The sequence below is a fragment of the Entelurus aequoreus genome, linkage group LG02 (assembly GCF_033978785.1).
Source record: "Entelurus aequoreus isolate RoL-2023_Sb linkage group LG02, RoL_Eaeq_v1.1, whole genome shotgun sequence".
NCBI lineage: Eukaryota > Metazoa > Chordata > Actinopteri > Syngnathiformes > Syngnathidae > Entelurus > Entelurus aequoreus.
Window position 1 is genome coordinate 68217505 of NC_084732.1, and position 17886 is coordinate 68235390.

The 17886-nt window shown below is 37.7% G+C and overlaps 1 protein-coding gene across 17 annotated transcripts in view; it reads right to left on the reverse strand.

Moving 5' to 3' along the window:
• tjp1a (tight junction protein 1a) overlaps positions 1-16624 on the reverse strand; it is a 217233-nt gene extending 200609 nt beyond the window's left edge. For 9 of the 17 annotated variants that reach the window (XM_062031218.1, XM_062031234.1, XM_062031243.1 and 6 more), the window contains exon 1: positions 16421-16623. In XM_062031218.1, coding sequence (XP_061887202.1) covers positions 16421-16546 — 126 coding nt within the window. In that variant the 5' untranslated portion in view covers positions 16547-16623. Of the gene's footprint in view, positions 1-16420 lie in introns of all 17 variants that reach the window. The other 8 variants (XM_062031143.1, XM_062031201.1, XM_062031227.1 and 5 more) reach the window with 3 other exon arrangements.
• Positions 16625-17886: the final 1262 nt, after the last annotated feature.

Genomic DNA, 17886 nt, shown 5'->3' on the forward strand with positions numbered 1-17886 from the left:
ATAAATAACATTGACATTGTCAGTGTAATTCAGACATACACGTAGCATTTGGATATTGACTGGAGTGGGCTGGATCATTTCTGATTTTTGATTACTACCTTCATGCTACAAAGCTTTCCCAATGCACTTCCCTGCTGCACTGTTTTAGTTTAGTCATTAAATACTTTTTTTACTCACACTTTGCCCGCCGTCTCTGCATCCTGCACACAATCGTGACACAAAACGTGTCAAAATTACATGATTAATCAATGTTTATACATCATCATTCATTGATCAATGCTCTAAAAGGGTCATATTATGATTTTTTTTCCACATTTAAAACACTTCCTTGTGGTTTCCATAACAGGTAACGGTGGTTCTTTGGTCAAACTTTTGCATAGATTGAGTTTAACAGACTGCCTTTTATAGGCCGTTTTGTGGGCGGTCTTATTTACGTGCTTCCACTTGGACTGTGTCTTCTCCCCGCCATCTTTGTTGTAGCTTTTAGCACTTCCATACAGAGTCTACTGACAGACATACAGTATGTTAGAACTATAGGTTAATTTGTAGGGATGTCCGATAATATCGGACTGCCGATATTATCGGCCGATAAATGCTTTAAAAAATGTCATATCGGAAATTATCGGTATCGGTTTCAAAATTATCTGAATCGGTTTCAAAAAGTATTATTTATGACTTTTTAAAATAGCCACTGTGTACGCGGACGTAGGCAGGAGTACATAGCGCCAATAAACCTTAAAGGCCTACTGAAACCCACTACTACCGACCACGCAGTCTGATAGTTTATATATCAATGATGAAATCTTAACATTGCAACACATGCCAATACGGCCGGGTTAACTTATAAAGTGAAATTTTAAATTTCCCGGCAAACTTCCGGCTGAAAACGTTTCGATATGACGACGTTTGCGCGTGACGTCAACGGTTGAAGCGGAAGTATTCGGAGCCCATTGAATCCAATACAAAAAGCTCTGTTTTCATCTCAAAATTCCACAGTATTCTGGACATCTGTGTTGGTGAATCTTTTGCAATTTGTTTAATGAACAATGGAGACTGCAAAGAAGAAAGTTGTAGGTGGAATTGGTGTATTAGCGGCGGACTACAGCAACACAACCAGGAGGACTTTGAGATGGATAGCAGAGGCACTAGCCGCCGACCTCACCTTGACTTCCTCCGTCTCTGGGCCGCCGACCGCATCGGTGATCGGGTGAAGTCCTTCGTCGTACCGTCGATCGCTGGAACGCAGGTGAGCACGGGTCGTGATAAGCAGATGAGAGCTGGCGTAGGTGGAGCGCTAATGTTTTTAGCATAGCGCTGTCGAGGTTCCGTAGCTAAGTTAGCTTCAATGGCGTCGTTAGCAACAGCATTGCTAAGCTTCGCCAAGCTGGAAAGCATTAACCGTGTAGTTACATGTCCAGAGTTTGGTAGTATTGTTGATCTTCTGTCTATCCTTCCAGTCAGGGACTTATTTGTTTTGTTTCTATATGCAGTTAAGCCCGATGCTATCACATTAGCTCAGTAGCTAAAGAGCTTCACCGATGTATTGTCGTGGAGATAAAAGTCACTGTGAATGTCCATTTCGCCATTTCAACTCTCATTTTCAAGAGGATATAGTATCCGAGGTGGTCTAAAATACAAATCCGTGATCCACAATAGAAAAAGGAGAGAGCGTGGAATCCAATGAGCCCTAGTACCTAAGTTAATAAATCAACTCAAGTTTTTTCCATAACTTGAGTTGATTTATTTTGGAAAACCTTCTTACATTGTTTAATGCATCCAGCGGGGCATCACAACTAAATTAGGCATAATAATGTGTTAATTCCACGACTGTATATATTGGCATCGGTTGATATCGGAATCGGTAATTAAGAGTTGGACAATATCGGAATATCGGATATCGGCAAAAAAGCCATTATCGTACATCTCTAGTTTGGATGATTTATATTAGTTTTGGATGATACCACAAATTTGGGTATCAGTCCGATACCAAGTCGTTACAGGACCATACATTGGTCATATTCAAAGTCCTCATGTGTCCAGGGACATATTTCCTGAGTTTATAAACATAATATAAATTTTTTAAAAACGAAAAAAGATTTTGTGATGATAAAAAATATGGATGTAATCATAGTAGTACCGACTAGATACACTCCTGTCCTTGGTATCATTACAGTGGATGATAGGTGTAGATCCACCAATGGCGTTGGTTTACATTTTGACGCCGGTGAGCTACGGTGTGTAGTGAAGCATGTTTAGCTATTCCTCGTCCTGCAGGGATGATACTTGTAAGAAACTTACTTTATTTGTCACCATGGAGGCGAAGATTAGTGATTTAGAAGTAGCTAAAACACTGCCGACTGGGGCTGGACCTTAGCCGCTAGCTAGCTAGCCATGTCTTAAAGCACAGCTTCCTGTGGGCGTTTCAGTGTTATAACTTTACCTTTATCGTTAGTTTTTAAGCCAAAATACAGCCGTTCTCCCTTTTCTGTCTACACACCTTGTCTGCTTGTAAGTACTCCGTAATTGTGCGCTGCCGAACATGCTCGTCTGCTCGTAAACCCAGCAATGTCATGTCGTGGGGGGGGGGACCGATACTTTTTAGAGGTGGTATAGTACCGAATATGATTCATTAGTATCGCCATATTACACCAATACTGGTATACCGTACAACCCTAGTACAGGTATACCGTAAAATTATAGTGTGTGTGTGCGTGTGTGTACATTTTTGAGTGCTCATCATCATTTCGGGTGGCAGGGCCGTGTCATCTCGGAGCCTGTCTCTGGCTTGTCACGCCGCACCTTTCCTCCACATGTCGTACAAGTTCTTCTGTCCACCTTCAACCTTCCTCCTCATCACTTATGCATTAACTTGTGCCGACTGTAAATGCCGCCTCTTAAACGTGGTCATAACAAGGCTGACTCTCGCACTGACGATCACACACACACACACACACACACATACTGGTTATCATTTGGAATGGGGAGCAAGTTTTTGATCATCACTTGTGGGGACCACCCTTTCTACAGGTTGTGGAGGCATAAAAAAAATTTGGTAAAATGGCCACTGCCCAGTTAGCTCATACATGTCTTTAAATCTCTGGATTGATGAAGTAATGTGCTGATCATTCTTACTGGGGACCCTGGGGAAAAAAAGTTTATATGGTTCATGGGGACCAAATTTTAATAATTTTGCATAATTCACACACATTTGTACGTGACTACTGAGGACCATTTAAAAATGTTTTTTAAAAAGTTCAAATTAAATATGACATCATCCTCAGAATACAGCACTGCTGCTGTCCAACTCCAACTACCATATATAGAAGGATATAGAATGGATCTGACTATCATTTAAAAAGGTTTCCCTTTAGGCAGTGGTGTCCAAAGTGCGGCCCGCAGGTCATTTTTTAATGGCCCCACGGCACATTCTAAAAAAACGATTAAAAAAAATCAAAACATAAAAAGTGGTATAAAAGAGCAAACAGGTGAAATGTAACAAGACAATGTTACAATGTTGACTCTAATAACACAAAGCTGCCATGCAGGCTGTTTCTTTCTTAAAAAAAAAGAAAAAAAGAATCAAAATCAATGTTATTATGAATTATTGACTTATTCAAGGCTCCATTTACATCACATTGAATATTCCAATTTGAGATAGTTTTTTGGGAAAATGTTGCATATTTTGTGTTTGCCATTTAAAAAACAGTTACTTCCGCCCGATTGTAGCTGAGATAGGCTCCAGCGCCCCCCGCGACCCCGAAGGGAATAAGCGGTATAATTGACGGATAGATCTGAACTTGATCTTAAAACAATTGTGTTAAAAGTTTTTTTTAAAAATTATGATTTATTTTTTTTAAACTTTACTGATTTTTTTTGGATCCCCAATCATTTTAGTGGGACTTTTTTTTTGAGTGTCATTGCTCAAAAAATAATAATTAATTAAAATCAATGTTGTTATGAGTTATTGACCTTTTTAAGGCTCCAATTATTCTATAATCCAAAATATTCCACTTACATTTTTTATTGGGTGAAAATATGGCATATTTTGTGTTTTTTTCCATAAGAAAACAGGATTTTCTTTGACAAAAAGGGCATATAACTTAAATCTTTAACAACTTTATATTGACAGATAGACCTAATGTTGATCTAGAGATTTAAACCTTGAATAATAATACAAATAATAATACTGAATAATGACACATTTTTTATATTTTTTTGACCAAAACCCTTTGATCAAGCCTAAGTGGAGGCATCAATGTATCTTTTTTTAAACATATATTTTTTATTGGTTTTTAAAATAAAAAATATCAAAATGGCCCCCCCTTGCTTTGATTTTTCAGTGTGTGGCCCTCAGTGGAAAAAGTTTGGACACCCCTGCCTTTAGGGGACCTGTTTTTTTGTCCCCATACCGTCAGAGTCAAAGGTGACTGTGTAAACAGAGCCATGTCCCCATTAAGTAAGCATTGCCAGAACACACACACACACACACACACACACACACACACACACACACACACACACACACACACACACACACACACACACACAAATGTCTACATGAAGAGGAAGGATGGGGGTGGATGAGGAAACGTCACATTGTGAATGTTTATTAATGGAGACATCTAGATAAGAGAGTCGTAGTGGTGGAGAGACACTGAATGACGTGCAGGACTACTTGGATTTAAGAGTATCTGTCCTATAGTGTCCGTTGTGGTCCAGGATCACCACAGACAGCAGGCCTGCATTAGCAGCAGTTTGGCTTGTTTTTTTTGGGCCATAAACCCACTGGTGGCTTTCCCAAAAACAGCCCTGAGGATGCACGCATGAACTGACTGTGGTGGAGAGAGTGGAGCTCAATGGACAATCCCAGACTTAGTAAGGCTTTTTAGCGCCAAGCGGCTTATCCAATCATATATCAGATTAATACTTTTCATGAGAGTAAACCAGTCATAGAGAGAGAGAGGCATATGGAATGTGTTAAAATGTGCTCATCTGGAAGCCGAAGAAACATTGCATAACCAAAGGTCATTGTGTCGTGTGTGTACAGATAGAAAAGCAGTAGAGTGAAGACAAAAATACATTAAAATTTATTGGACGCGGCCTGTTAAAGCTGCAAAATCACAGCTTAGCCTTTGTGCTGTACGGTAAAACATATTTACTGTAGTAACTAGAAGTGAGCAGGTCCATCCAAATATCGATATCAAGGATGGTATCAGCATTGGATTGAGAGTATGATACAATCAATTTTCTTTTAATTGTCTCGAGTAAAGGCTGGATTTGAAGGCGACACACCAAATTATTTGAATGAGAGCCAAAAGTATTTATTTATTTTGCACTATTGGCTTTATATTGCTCATATCGTTTATTTTCCTTAAAGGCCTACTGAAACCCACTACTACCGACCATGCAGTCTGATAGTTTATATATCAATGATGAAATCTTAACATTGCAACACATGCCAATACGGCCGGGTTAGATTAATAAGTGCAATTTTAAATTTCCCGCGAAATATCCTGCTGAAAACGTCTCGGTATGATGACGTTTGTGCGTGACGTCACGAATTGTAGCGGACATTTTGGGACACCATTGTGGCCAGCTATTAAGTCGCTTGTTTTCATCGTAAAATTCCACAGTATTCTGGACATCTTTGTTGGTGAATCTTTTGCAATTTGTTTAATGAACAATGGAGATATCAAAGAAGAAAGCTGTAGGTGGGAAGCGGCGTATTAGCGGCCGGCTGCAGCAACACAAACACGTAACGGCTACGTCGTAGCCGGTGTTTCATTGTTTACATTCCCGAACGATGACAGTCAAGCTTTACCATTGGCCTGTGGAGAACTGGGAGAACAGAGACTCTTACCAGGAGGACTTTGAGTTGGATACGCGGTACCGTGAGTACGCAGCTGCGGCTTCCAACATTTGATCGCTTGCCCGTACGTGCGTGCCGCTATGTGCATGTCACGTACGTAACTTTGGGGAAATATATGTGCTGTATGAACTTTGCGGAGGTGAACGGTACTTTGGGCTGTGGGATTGAGTGTGTTGTGCAGGTGTTTGATTTGTATTGGCGGGTTATATGGACGGGAGGGGGGAGGTGTTTGTTATGCGGTATTAATTTGTGGCATATTAAATATAAGCCTGGTTGTGTTGTGGCTAATAGAGTATATATATCTCTTGTATTTATTTACTGTTTTAGTCATTCCCAGCTGAATATCAGGTCCCACCCGCCTCTCACAGCATCTTCCCTATCTGAATCGCTTCCACTGCCCTCTAATCCTTCACTCTCACTATCCTCATCCACAAATCTTTCATCCTCGCTCAAATTAATGGGGAAATCGTCACTTTCTCGGTCCGAATCGCTCTCGCTGCTTGTGGCCGTGATTGTAAACAATGTGCAGATGTGAGAAGCTCCACAACCTGTGACGTCACGCTACTTCCGATACAGGCAAGGTTTTTTTATCAGCGACCAAAAGTTGCGAACTTTATCGTCGATGTTCTCTACTAAATCCTTTCAGCAAAAATCTGGCAATATCGCGAAATGATCAAGTATGACACATAGAATGGATCTGCTATCCCTGTTTAAATAAGAAAATCTCATTTCAGTAGGCCTTTAATCTAACTACTCAAAAATGTCATTGACATTAAATCTCTTTTGCAAGAGATATATCGAACAACAAAAAAACAGGAGAAGTCACACTATATAGTTACGAATACAAATGACTTACATAACATGAACATAAAAACATGCAATAGGTAAAAAATACAATGTATCAATAAAAAACAATTTTAAAACAAGTTAAAAGGAAGTACAGTGCCCTATAGAAACAGCTTATTGATCTTTAAAATCACCTGAAATTCCCCCAAAGTGATCAGTTCATGTAGCCCCAGATCCTTTTATGATTCATTCATTGACCAAGGAGCAGCAAATCTGAAGGCTTTTTATTTTCTTAATGAATTTTTAGACTTGTATTGGCTCTAAGAATTAACACGCCAAGGATGTCCTGTGACCTTAAACTGTAGCGACTGAATTCTCTACACATAAAAGAACACAAATAAGGGGGAACCATACCAAGAAGTGATTCATATACAAAAAAAACTCCATCTGGAAAAATATGGACAGTTTGCTTTTGCATACTAAGTGCAATGGTGGACAAGGTTGCCACAACCAGTTATAAAACGTCAGGCACAGTGATATACAGTATCCAGTTTTTTCAGTGTCAGGTGCATTCATAAAAAGCAAGTCTTCATAATTTAGCAAAGGCATAAAAGTGGTCAGTATCAAGTGTTTCCTAACTTGTAGGGAAAAACAGGACGTGTTTCTGATGAAAATGTCAGGGACGCGTCGTGTGAGACGACAAAGGTTGTAGTGATTTTAAAATATGCGGACGATCAAGGAGGCAGCGTGTTGGTGAAAAGGTATTGAATAAATAAACAAACAAAAGGCGAGAGCTAGGAAGTGCTCTGAGAGCATAGAGGAAGCTATGCACGGAAACAAAACGGATTGCTGGAACACAGCAAAAACACTTACGAAGTATGTGGAGCAGATGGCGTCCATAAAATACATCTTTACAAGAGCTCAGCATAGAAAGAATAATCAACAATGTCCCGACAACAGCCAGCAGCAACGGCTGAACTTAAATGGTAAATGGGTTATACGTGTATAGCGCTTTTCTACCTTCAAGGTACTCAAAGCACTTTAACACTATTTCCACATTCACCCATTCACACACACATTCACACACGACCCATCAGGTGCAAGGGTGTAGTGTCTTGCTCAAGGACAGGATCGAACCGGGAACCCCCAGGTTGCTGGCACGGCAGCTCTACCAACAGAGCCACGTCGTCCTCAAATAGTAAACAGTCTTAATTGAAAACAGGTAACACAGGTGTGCTGCCAAACAAAGTCAAGGTGCGGCATAACCACAGTGACAGGAAGTGAAACCAAAATAAAACAGGAACTAAGTAACTAAACACAGAAAAACACCAGCCAATTCAAAATTAGACATGACAGAAAAAATATATATATATTTTAAGTTTAGCCACAGGTTTTTCTATGCGTGATTTAAAAGACAAGTTCTCATCAATAATAATCCCCAAGTACTTATGTCGTGACTAGAGATTAGGTCTTGGCGATATGGCCTTTTTTTAATATCTCAATATTTTTAGGCCATATCCCGATACACGATATATATCTCAATATTTTGCCTTAGCCTTGAATGAACACTTGATACATATAATCACAGCAGTATGATGATTCTATGTGTCTACATTAAAACATTTTTGTTCATACTGCATTAATATATGCTCCTTTTAAACTTTCATGCAGAGAGGGAAATCACAACTAAGTCAATTTAGCAAAAGTGTATTTATTAAACAGTTATTAAGCAGTGGCTCAAACATTCATGTCATTTCCAAAACAAAAAGTGCAAGATTGTCAGAGACGTAGGGGGTAGGGCGTCCCTGAAGAGTTAGTGCTGTAAGGGGTTCTGGGTATTTGTTCTGTTGTGTTTATGTTGTGTTACGGTGCGGATGTTCTCCCGAAGTGTTTGTCATTTTTGTTTGGTGTGGGTTCACAGTGTGGTGCATATTTGTAACAGTGTTAAAGTTGTTTATACGGTCACCCTCAGTGTGACCTGTGTGGCTGTTGACCAAGTATGCCTTGCATTGACTTGTGTGTGTGAAAAGCCGTAGATATGTGATTGGGCCGGCACTCTGTACTTCTCCCTACGTCCGTGTACACAGCTGCATTTTAAAAAGTCATAAATTTTACTTTTTGAAACCGATACCAAAAAATTTGAAACCGATACCGATAATTTCCGATATTACATTTTAAAGCATTTATCGGCCGATAATATCGACAGTCCGATATTATCGGACATGTCTAGTCGTGACCATTTCAAGTTCCGTATGAGCAGTTGATATTCTTGGAATGTTCAATGGCAGTCGTTTACCATTTGAAAATAACATCACCTTAGATTTACCTCAATTTAGCACTGAGTCAGATGGGACTGAACAACATCAAAAGCAGACTGCAGGAGCTCAACGGTTTGCGCTACAGCAAGGGATGAACAATATATGGCCGTGTCATCTGCATAAAAATGAAACGCAGCATCCGACACATTATCACAGAGATTATCTGCATAGATGGAAAAAAACAACAGACTTAATATGGAACTAATGCTGTTATATGCTAATGTTTATAGCTAATGTTTCAACTTCAATGGCTTTAATTGAAATTACAGAAGAAATTACCAATGCAATAGATAGTAAAAAATGTGCGGCAGCGGTTTTTATGGATCTAACTAAAGCATTTGAAACAATTAATCACAATATTTTAATCAAAAAACTAGAACGACATGGCATCGGAGGGTTAGTCTTAAACTGGATAAGAAGTTATCTAACGAACAGGAAACAATACGTGAAGCTAGGCGAACACACATCTACAACGCTAAATATATCCTGTGGTGTACCTCAGGGATCAATACTAGGACCTAAATTATTCAATCTCTATATAAATGACATTTGTAAAGTTACAAAAGATTTAAAGTTAGTATTATTTGCGGATGATACAACAGCGTTTTGTTCAGGAGAGAACACACAGGAGATAATACAAAAAATAACAGAAGAAAATAACAAATTAAAAAGATGGTTTGACAAAAACAGACTATCGTTGAATCTCAGTAAAACTAAGATAATGCTATTTGGTAACAGTAGAAGAGAAAGTCAAACACAAATACAAATAGACGGAATAGAAATTGAAAGAGTAAATGAAACCACATTTCTAGGTATAATGATTGATGATAAATTGAACTGGAAATCTCACGTAAAAAATATACAACATAAAGTTGCAAGAAACACGTCAATAATGAATAAAGCAAAACATGTTCTAGACCAAAAATCCCTTCATATTCTCTACTGCTCACTAGTGTTACCATATCTGAGCTACTGTGTAGCAATATGGGGAAATAATTACAAAAGTACACTTCATTTATTAACAGTGATACAAAAAAGATCAGTTAGAATAATACATAATGTTGGATATAGAGAAAATACAAACCCTTTATTTATTGAATCAAAAATACTGAAATTCCACGACATAGTGAATTTGCAAACAGCTAAAATTATGCACAAAGCAAACTATAACCTGCTACCCAAGAATATACAACAATTCTTCTCAAAAAAAGAGGAGAAATATAATCTTAGAGAAAAACGTAATTTAAAACATTTGTTTGCACGTACAACACTTAAGACCTTCAGTATATCAGTATGTGGAATTAAATTATGGAATGGATTAAGCAAAGCAATCAAACAATGTACTAATATGATCCACTTCAAGAAACTCTTCAAACTTAAAGTGTTTACAAAGTAAAAAGAAGAAGAACCATGACAAACATTCTCAATTTATTTCATCCATCCATTCATTCATTCTTAAAGTAATCTTACTTATCTCATCATATGAAATATGACTTACTTCACCAATTATTATTATTAAATTCTTACTATTATTTATGTATTTATTTTTATTGTGATTACTTATGGAGTTTATTGTGAAAAAATTGTGAACAGGAAGTGAACAAAAAGTTTTGCAACTGTTATGTAAAGAAAAGGGGTAGGATTAAATAAGCTCTGCTTCTTCCTACTCCTTTTCGAACATGTTGAACAGAGAAACTGGAAATTGTGATGTATCATGTTGTATGCTTGCATGTTCGAAATAAACTCAAACTCTAACTCAAACTCAAACTCAAACCCCCAGGTACTTCCATTAATACAGGGAGGAAAGACGAGGAGGAACCAGAAAACTGGATGCATTGGGTTCTATCGGACAGGTAATTAGAAAACCACTTTACAGCATGCAAAGACAGGCAAATCCTGTGCATTATGTCTACTAACATGATATGTTAAATGCTTTTAAAAGGTCAAAAAATAGAGCTACAATACAGACCGGTTTCCTTACATCCGGAATTTTCTAAAATCATTGAAAAACTGTTCAATAACATATAACAGACAGTTTCATAAACACATATAGAATACTAGCTGAGAACCAATATGGATACAGAGCTAATATTTCAACTTCGATGACTTTAATCAAAATAACAGAGGAAATTACCAATGCAATAGAGTGTGCAGCGGCAGTGATTATGGATTTAACCAAAGCGTTCGACTCAATTAATCACAATATTCTAATTAAAAAAATAGTATGATATGGCATCAGAGGGTTGGTCTTAACCAACAGGCAACAATACGTGAAGACTTTCAAACACACATCTACTACACTAAATATATCCTGTGGTGTACCCTAGGGATCAATACTAGGACCAAAAGTGTTCAATCTTTATATAAATGATATTTGTAAAGTTACAAAGCACTTAAAGTTAGTATTATTCGTGGACGATAAAACAGCGTTTTGTTCAGGAGAGAACACACATAAGCTAATACAAATAATAACAGAAGAAATTAACAAATTAAAAAGATTATTAGACAAAAACAGACTATCCTAAGACCTCAGCAAAACTAAAATAATGCTATTTAGTACATAAACAGAATTGGAATTGAAAGAGTAAATGAAATCAATGTCTTAGGTGTAATGATTGATGATAAAATTAACTGGAAATCTCATATAGAAAATATACAACATAAGTTGGCAAGAAACACGTCAATAATGAATAAAGCTAAATATACATTGTACCAACACAAAAAAAAATCACTCCATATTCTCGACTGCTCGCTAGTGTTACCATATCTGAGTTATTGTGCAGAAATATGGGGAAATAACTACAGAAGTACACTTCATTCATTAACCATGTTACAAAAAAGATCAGTTAGAATAATACATAATGTTGGATATAGAGAACATTCAAAGCCTTTATATATTGAATTGAAAATACTGCATTTACACACATAGCTAAAAGTATGCACAAAGCAAACTATAACCTGCTACCCAAGAATGTAAAACAATTATTCTCAACAAAAGAGAATACATTTAACCTTAGAGAAAATTGTAATTTAAAACATTTGTATCCACGTACAGCACTTAAGACCTTTAGTATATCAGTGTGTGGAATTAAATTATGGAATGAATTTTGCAAAGAAATCAAAGAAGAAGAACCATGATAAACATTCTGAATTTATTGATGATCTTATTTATCTCACAATATGAAATACAACTTACTTCACTATTTATTATTTATTTTTCAATGTTATTACTTAAGGAGTATATAAATTGAATACATTGAGAACAGCAAGTGAACAAAATTGTTAGCAACTGCTATGTAAAGGAAAATGGGTAGGATTAAATAAGCTCTGCTTCTTCCTACTCGTTTTCGAACATGTTCAAAAGAGAAACTGGAAATTGTGGTGTATCATGTTGTTAATGTATGCAAGTTCCAGAAAAACTCAAACTCAACAATTGTATGTAATAAAAGTATTATTTTGTTTTATATTGCTATATTCATTGATTGCTAAATTGTCAATTGAAAACAAATTGTTTGCTTTAATTTTGTCCTGATTTTTTAAAATGTATTATTGGTTATCTTGAGCAAGAAATACAATGCATAATCACATAATTTTTCAATAATCTTAACCGTTTAAGGAAAAAGTAAAGAGTATCAGAAAGGGGCTACATATGAATAATAAAAAGGTAGAAGTATTAAAACCATAATAGCACAAATGTTTTCTGACAGAAAAAACCAGCACGAAAAAAACATTTGAGACAAGTTTTGTGCAGGGACGTGCGGTCACAATGGGAAAAAATAAATAAATAAAGCAGTAAAAATATATATTGGAATTTGTCCATTAAACTCTGTTATAAATGTATTTTCTGTATGATTAATATCACTCTTTACCATCTACTTGAGTAAAAATCCCTAAATTTGCACACAAACCGATCATAAAGCGGAGCGTGTGTTGCTGCTTTACCTTCTTACTTGTGCACGTGCGTGTGTGTGTGTGTGTGTGTGTGTGTGTGTGTGTGTGTGTGTGTGTGTGTGTGTGTGTGTGTGTGTGTGTGTGTGTGTGTGTGTGTGTGTGTGTGTGTGTGTGTAAGAGAAAGAGGGCATGGCTTACTGCTGGACTACTTGCACAATGTCGCTAAAATAATGTTTGCAGATACATGTTTACACCATGCATTTCTATTTTTTACACTGTAGAATCTACAGCCTGTTTAATGCTTTTAATGTACCGGTAAGTGTGACATTATTATTCTTGATATTTGGACTCTAGAATAGAAAAAAGAGAAGACGGAGGCTCTGGTTTTCCAATGCCAATGCACTGAATATGGCTTCACCTCTTTGAAAGAAATGGAATGAAATTAAATAAATTATATTAATGGTTAAAAGAATGTGCCAATATGGATGATTATACTGTATATCCAAGATCAAACACCTAAACTTAAGTGAGACTTTAAGACAAAATGAATTTGATCATACAAAGTATGTTTTCATAGATACATGAGATATAGATAAACTATATTGTGATGTAAAGACAGAAAGGTAATACATGGGACCAAAATATATTTTATAAAGGCTTTATCCAATACTTTTTGGTCCCAATATTAGAGTATGTCATAGTATCATTATCATAAACTTTTTATGTGATTTACTAAAATTAAGTACATTCCCCCCTTCTTTTTCTTGTTATCTTAATGTGATTATTTTTTTATTATTAGAGCGTAGGAATTTAAGTTAAAAAAAAAAAGAAAAGAAAAAAACATTGACAGCACAAACAAAAATGTCTTTGGCACAAATGAACATCAGTGGTATTTTAATATTGGCAATGACAATGGCAGCCAACCGTCAGAAATTGCTTCTCGATTCCGAATGCTGATTATGACGTCACAATCGGACATATTTACATAAAACCACCCTCAAACCCAATTTCCCCAGCCTGGACTTAGAATCTCTCTCATCTCTCTCATAATTTCCGACAGCCGTGAACCAGTGAGGTCGTTTCGTAGCTCATTTGCAGCCAATGTGAGGGTTTTTGCTCTGCCAAAGAAAACTGGAAGAATTTGCAGCATATTGGTAACTAAGATAATGTTAGGTTGCAGCTTGAAGGTTTGCCCTAAACCTATCTGGAACTACACACAACTGTACATAACTTGTACTGAAATGCCATAAACTTAGCGTTAGATTCTGATAAACAGCACATAAACCTGCTACACCAGTGGTTCTCAAACTTTTTTTTTTTTCTTTTTCTTTTTTTTACAAAATACCACCTCAGAAAACACTTGTACCACCATAATGACCAACATTAAAACACAGTAGCGTAGTAGGCCTAAGTATTCATTAAAAACAGGGCAGAGGTTTTATTTAATAATTATATTGAATATTTCTTGGCCAATGTAAATAAATAAATGATAAATGGGTTATACTTGTATAGCGCTTTTCTACCTTCAAGGTACTCAAAGCGCTTTGACAGTATTTCCACATTCACCCATTCACACACACATTCACACACTGATGGCGGGAGCTGCCATGCAAGGCGCTAACCAGCAGCCATCAGGGGCAAAGGGTGAAGTGTCTTGCCCAAGGACACAACAGACGTAACTAGGATGGTAGAAGGCGGGGATTGAACCCCAGTAACCAGCAACCCTCCGATTGCTGGCACAGCCACTCTACCAACTTCGCCACGCTGTCCCTTACACACAATGTGTACAGTAGCGTACCACTAGATGGAACCCGCGTACCACAGTTTGAGAATCAGTTACACGGAAGCCATAGCTAGCATAGCCACAACACACAGAAATGCCCTAAAATCACAAAGTTCATAAAAAACTACCATTCAGTAGTATCCCGTTATATCTTGGTGTCTCCCCAGAACTCATGCTTTTTCAGGAGCTGTGCTCAGTCATCGTCATGGTAACACTAAGTCGACCCTCATTGGCATGCCCCTACAGTAAAATTCAATGGGATTCATATGGCTCCATTCATTGCAGTTTACCTGACACATGAAACGTGACGAATTTGGGGCGTGCATGTGCCACTTTAGCCACCAGACAGCAGTAGTGTTGAATATCTTAAAATGGGTTTTGTGGCGATTACAACTTTGACCACAGCGTCAGTTGCTATGTAGAGTGGCGCTTTCCTTCATTTTCAACAGACTAATGATTAACTCGCCCTCTTCCTCTCATGTGAGATCCACCCATATGCATCCCTTACCTTTTGTAGGTTGTTGATAGAGGGTTCTAAGTGAGCATTTCTCAGACATGTTAGTTTAATCTGTGAGGAAAATGTGCATTATATGTCTTCTTTAAAAGACTGAAGCAGGGGTGTCCAACCTTTTTGACTGGGGGGCCGTATCCATCCCATCCATTTTTTACCACTTGTCCCTTATGAGGTTGCGGGGGGAACTGGAGCCTATCCCAGCTGCACAAGGGCAGAATATACGTGTGTATATATATATATATACATACATATATATATAGAAAGAGGTGCTGCAGCCTCCGAAGCAGAACCTCCAGGTTCTGTAACAGCTTCTTCCCTCAGGCCGTAAGACTCTTGAACGCATCATAAAAATCCCCTCAACTCCCCCCAAAATGGATTAACTCGCTGGAATAAAAAAGACAATATAACATATATCCATAAACGTGGACGCATGTGAAAAAGTGCAATATATTTATCTTTACAGTAACCTATTTATTTATTTATATATGCACCTTATTGCTTTTTTATCCTGCACTACCATGAGATAATGAAATTAAATTTCATTTTTATCTGTACTGTAAAGTTCAAATTTGAATGGCAATAAAAAGGAAGTCTAAGTCTAAATCTAATCCTGCCTTGCAATGGATTTAAATGAGTGTAATTTTGAATTTTCTATGGTGATGGAACATTTTTTTTATTTTTTTACAACATCCACAAAGTTCAGTGAGCAGGTTGTGTTATGTGTGGCCATGTGTGTTATATTGTTTATGCTGGTTGAATATGTTTTTCTGCACAATGACTAGGAGAGGTTGTTTTGATTGGGTCCTATAGTGTAAGTATATGCTGTGCCAAAGTTCAGTGAGCAGGTTGTCTTATGTGTGACCGTCTGTGTTACATTTTTTATAGTGGTTGAATATTATTTCTGCACTATGACGAGGAGAGGTTGTTTTGATTGGGTCATATAAGTAAATGCTGTGCTAGTCATGGCACTATGACGAGGAGAGGTTGTTTTGATTGGGTCATATAAGTAAATGCTGTGCTAGTCATGACAAATTGCCACCTGTCAGATCCCAGTTTATTTAAATCTAATATGAAAGCATGGCCAGGTTGCTTATTGAAATTGAACTTGTGCAGTCGTCTTGTGGGCCAAACTGAAGATGCCCGCGGGCCAGGGTTTGGACACCCCCTTGGACTAAAGCATCATAAAAGCCAGATCATTTAATTGATGGACTTTTATCTACATAGTGAGTCTCAGCCACTCCATACATTCTAGCACTTACATTGGCGTCAAGCAGATCCATGCTGTCTAGGCTCTTGCTGCGGTGAATGCGGCCTTTTATCCGACGCAAGGAAGGTTTCCCCTGGCTCATGGGCAGGGAGAGGGTGGATGTGGCAGGCATGGCCATAGCACCCGCACCCCCGGTAGCACCTATAGGCCCATCTGAAGCGTCAGGAGCACCAGAGGGTGACGTCTCTCCATCTGACGGGGTTACCCTGCACACAGAACAGAGAGAAAGAAGGAATTATTATCATGTAAGATGGCCGTCGTCACAAGACAGAACTGGTCGTTCCCCACATTCCACATAAATGCCACCTCATTCTCTGCAGACACTGAAACCTAAAGATGCTTGGAGGACGCGGAAGGCGGGGTACACCCTGGACAAGTCCCCACCTCATTGCGAGGCCAACACAGATAGACAGACAACATTCTCGTATTATTATAATCAAATGACAACAGTAATTTCCATGAGGTTATTTTCTAATATAAGTGTTTAGGCCCACTTACAATGACAATAACAAAAAATATTGTTTTTCATGAACTGTGTAATTGTATTGTTTGTCTGGGTGGAGGTCCTGCTTTGGAAATAGTTTGTACTCCTTTCAGACATTGCATTTAGTTCCCATTAAAACATTCACATGTTGCACAATGAGATGTAAGCAGGGGATCATGTGTACATTCCTGCAACTTCCTGTTTGTAAAAAACATATTTTTATTAGTATTTATTTAATATACTGACAGCATTTCATGATTAATATTTATAAATTAAGATTCCTAATAAATGACACTAGAATAAGCACACATTTGATTGATAAATCATAGTGTAACGACCTGGAATTACACTTAATGTGTGGTGTTGGAGTTGTCCGACTTTTTGTGTGGCTGTAAACGCGTCACTGGCTAAGTGCCATATGTGCATGTGTTGGCGCAAGTGAGAAAGAGCGAGCGGCTGCTGTTGATATAACAAAGTTGCTTTTGGTCTGGTTTGTACTGCAGAAAATGACCAGTTTTGCTAGATATAATTTTTTTTACTAATGTTTTGGTGATGTGTTTATGGCCGACAATAAAGAGTTTTGCTCAGTAGAGTGATCGATGGAATTCATGTCCCCAAAGCGTCTCGACAGACGTTACAATATTTGAACAAGGATGACGAAAACTGTTTTCTCTGTCGTGTCCGTGTCGTGTCGAAAATTGCTATGCGCTTATTATTTTATTTGATTTTGTGCGTGGCATAAATTTGCCGTGCGCAGAGGACGTTTGAGCAGTGCGCAATTGCACAGGCGCGCACCTTAGAGCAGTGGTCCCCAACCTTTTTGTAGCTACGGACCGGTCAACAATCATGTATTTCTTTATGAAATACATGATTGTATTTCATAAAAAATAAAATCATGTGTGCTTACGGACTGTATCCCTGCAGACTGTATTGATCTATATTGATATATAATGTATATATTGTGCTTTTTATGT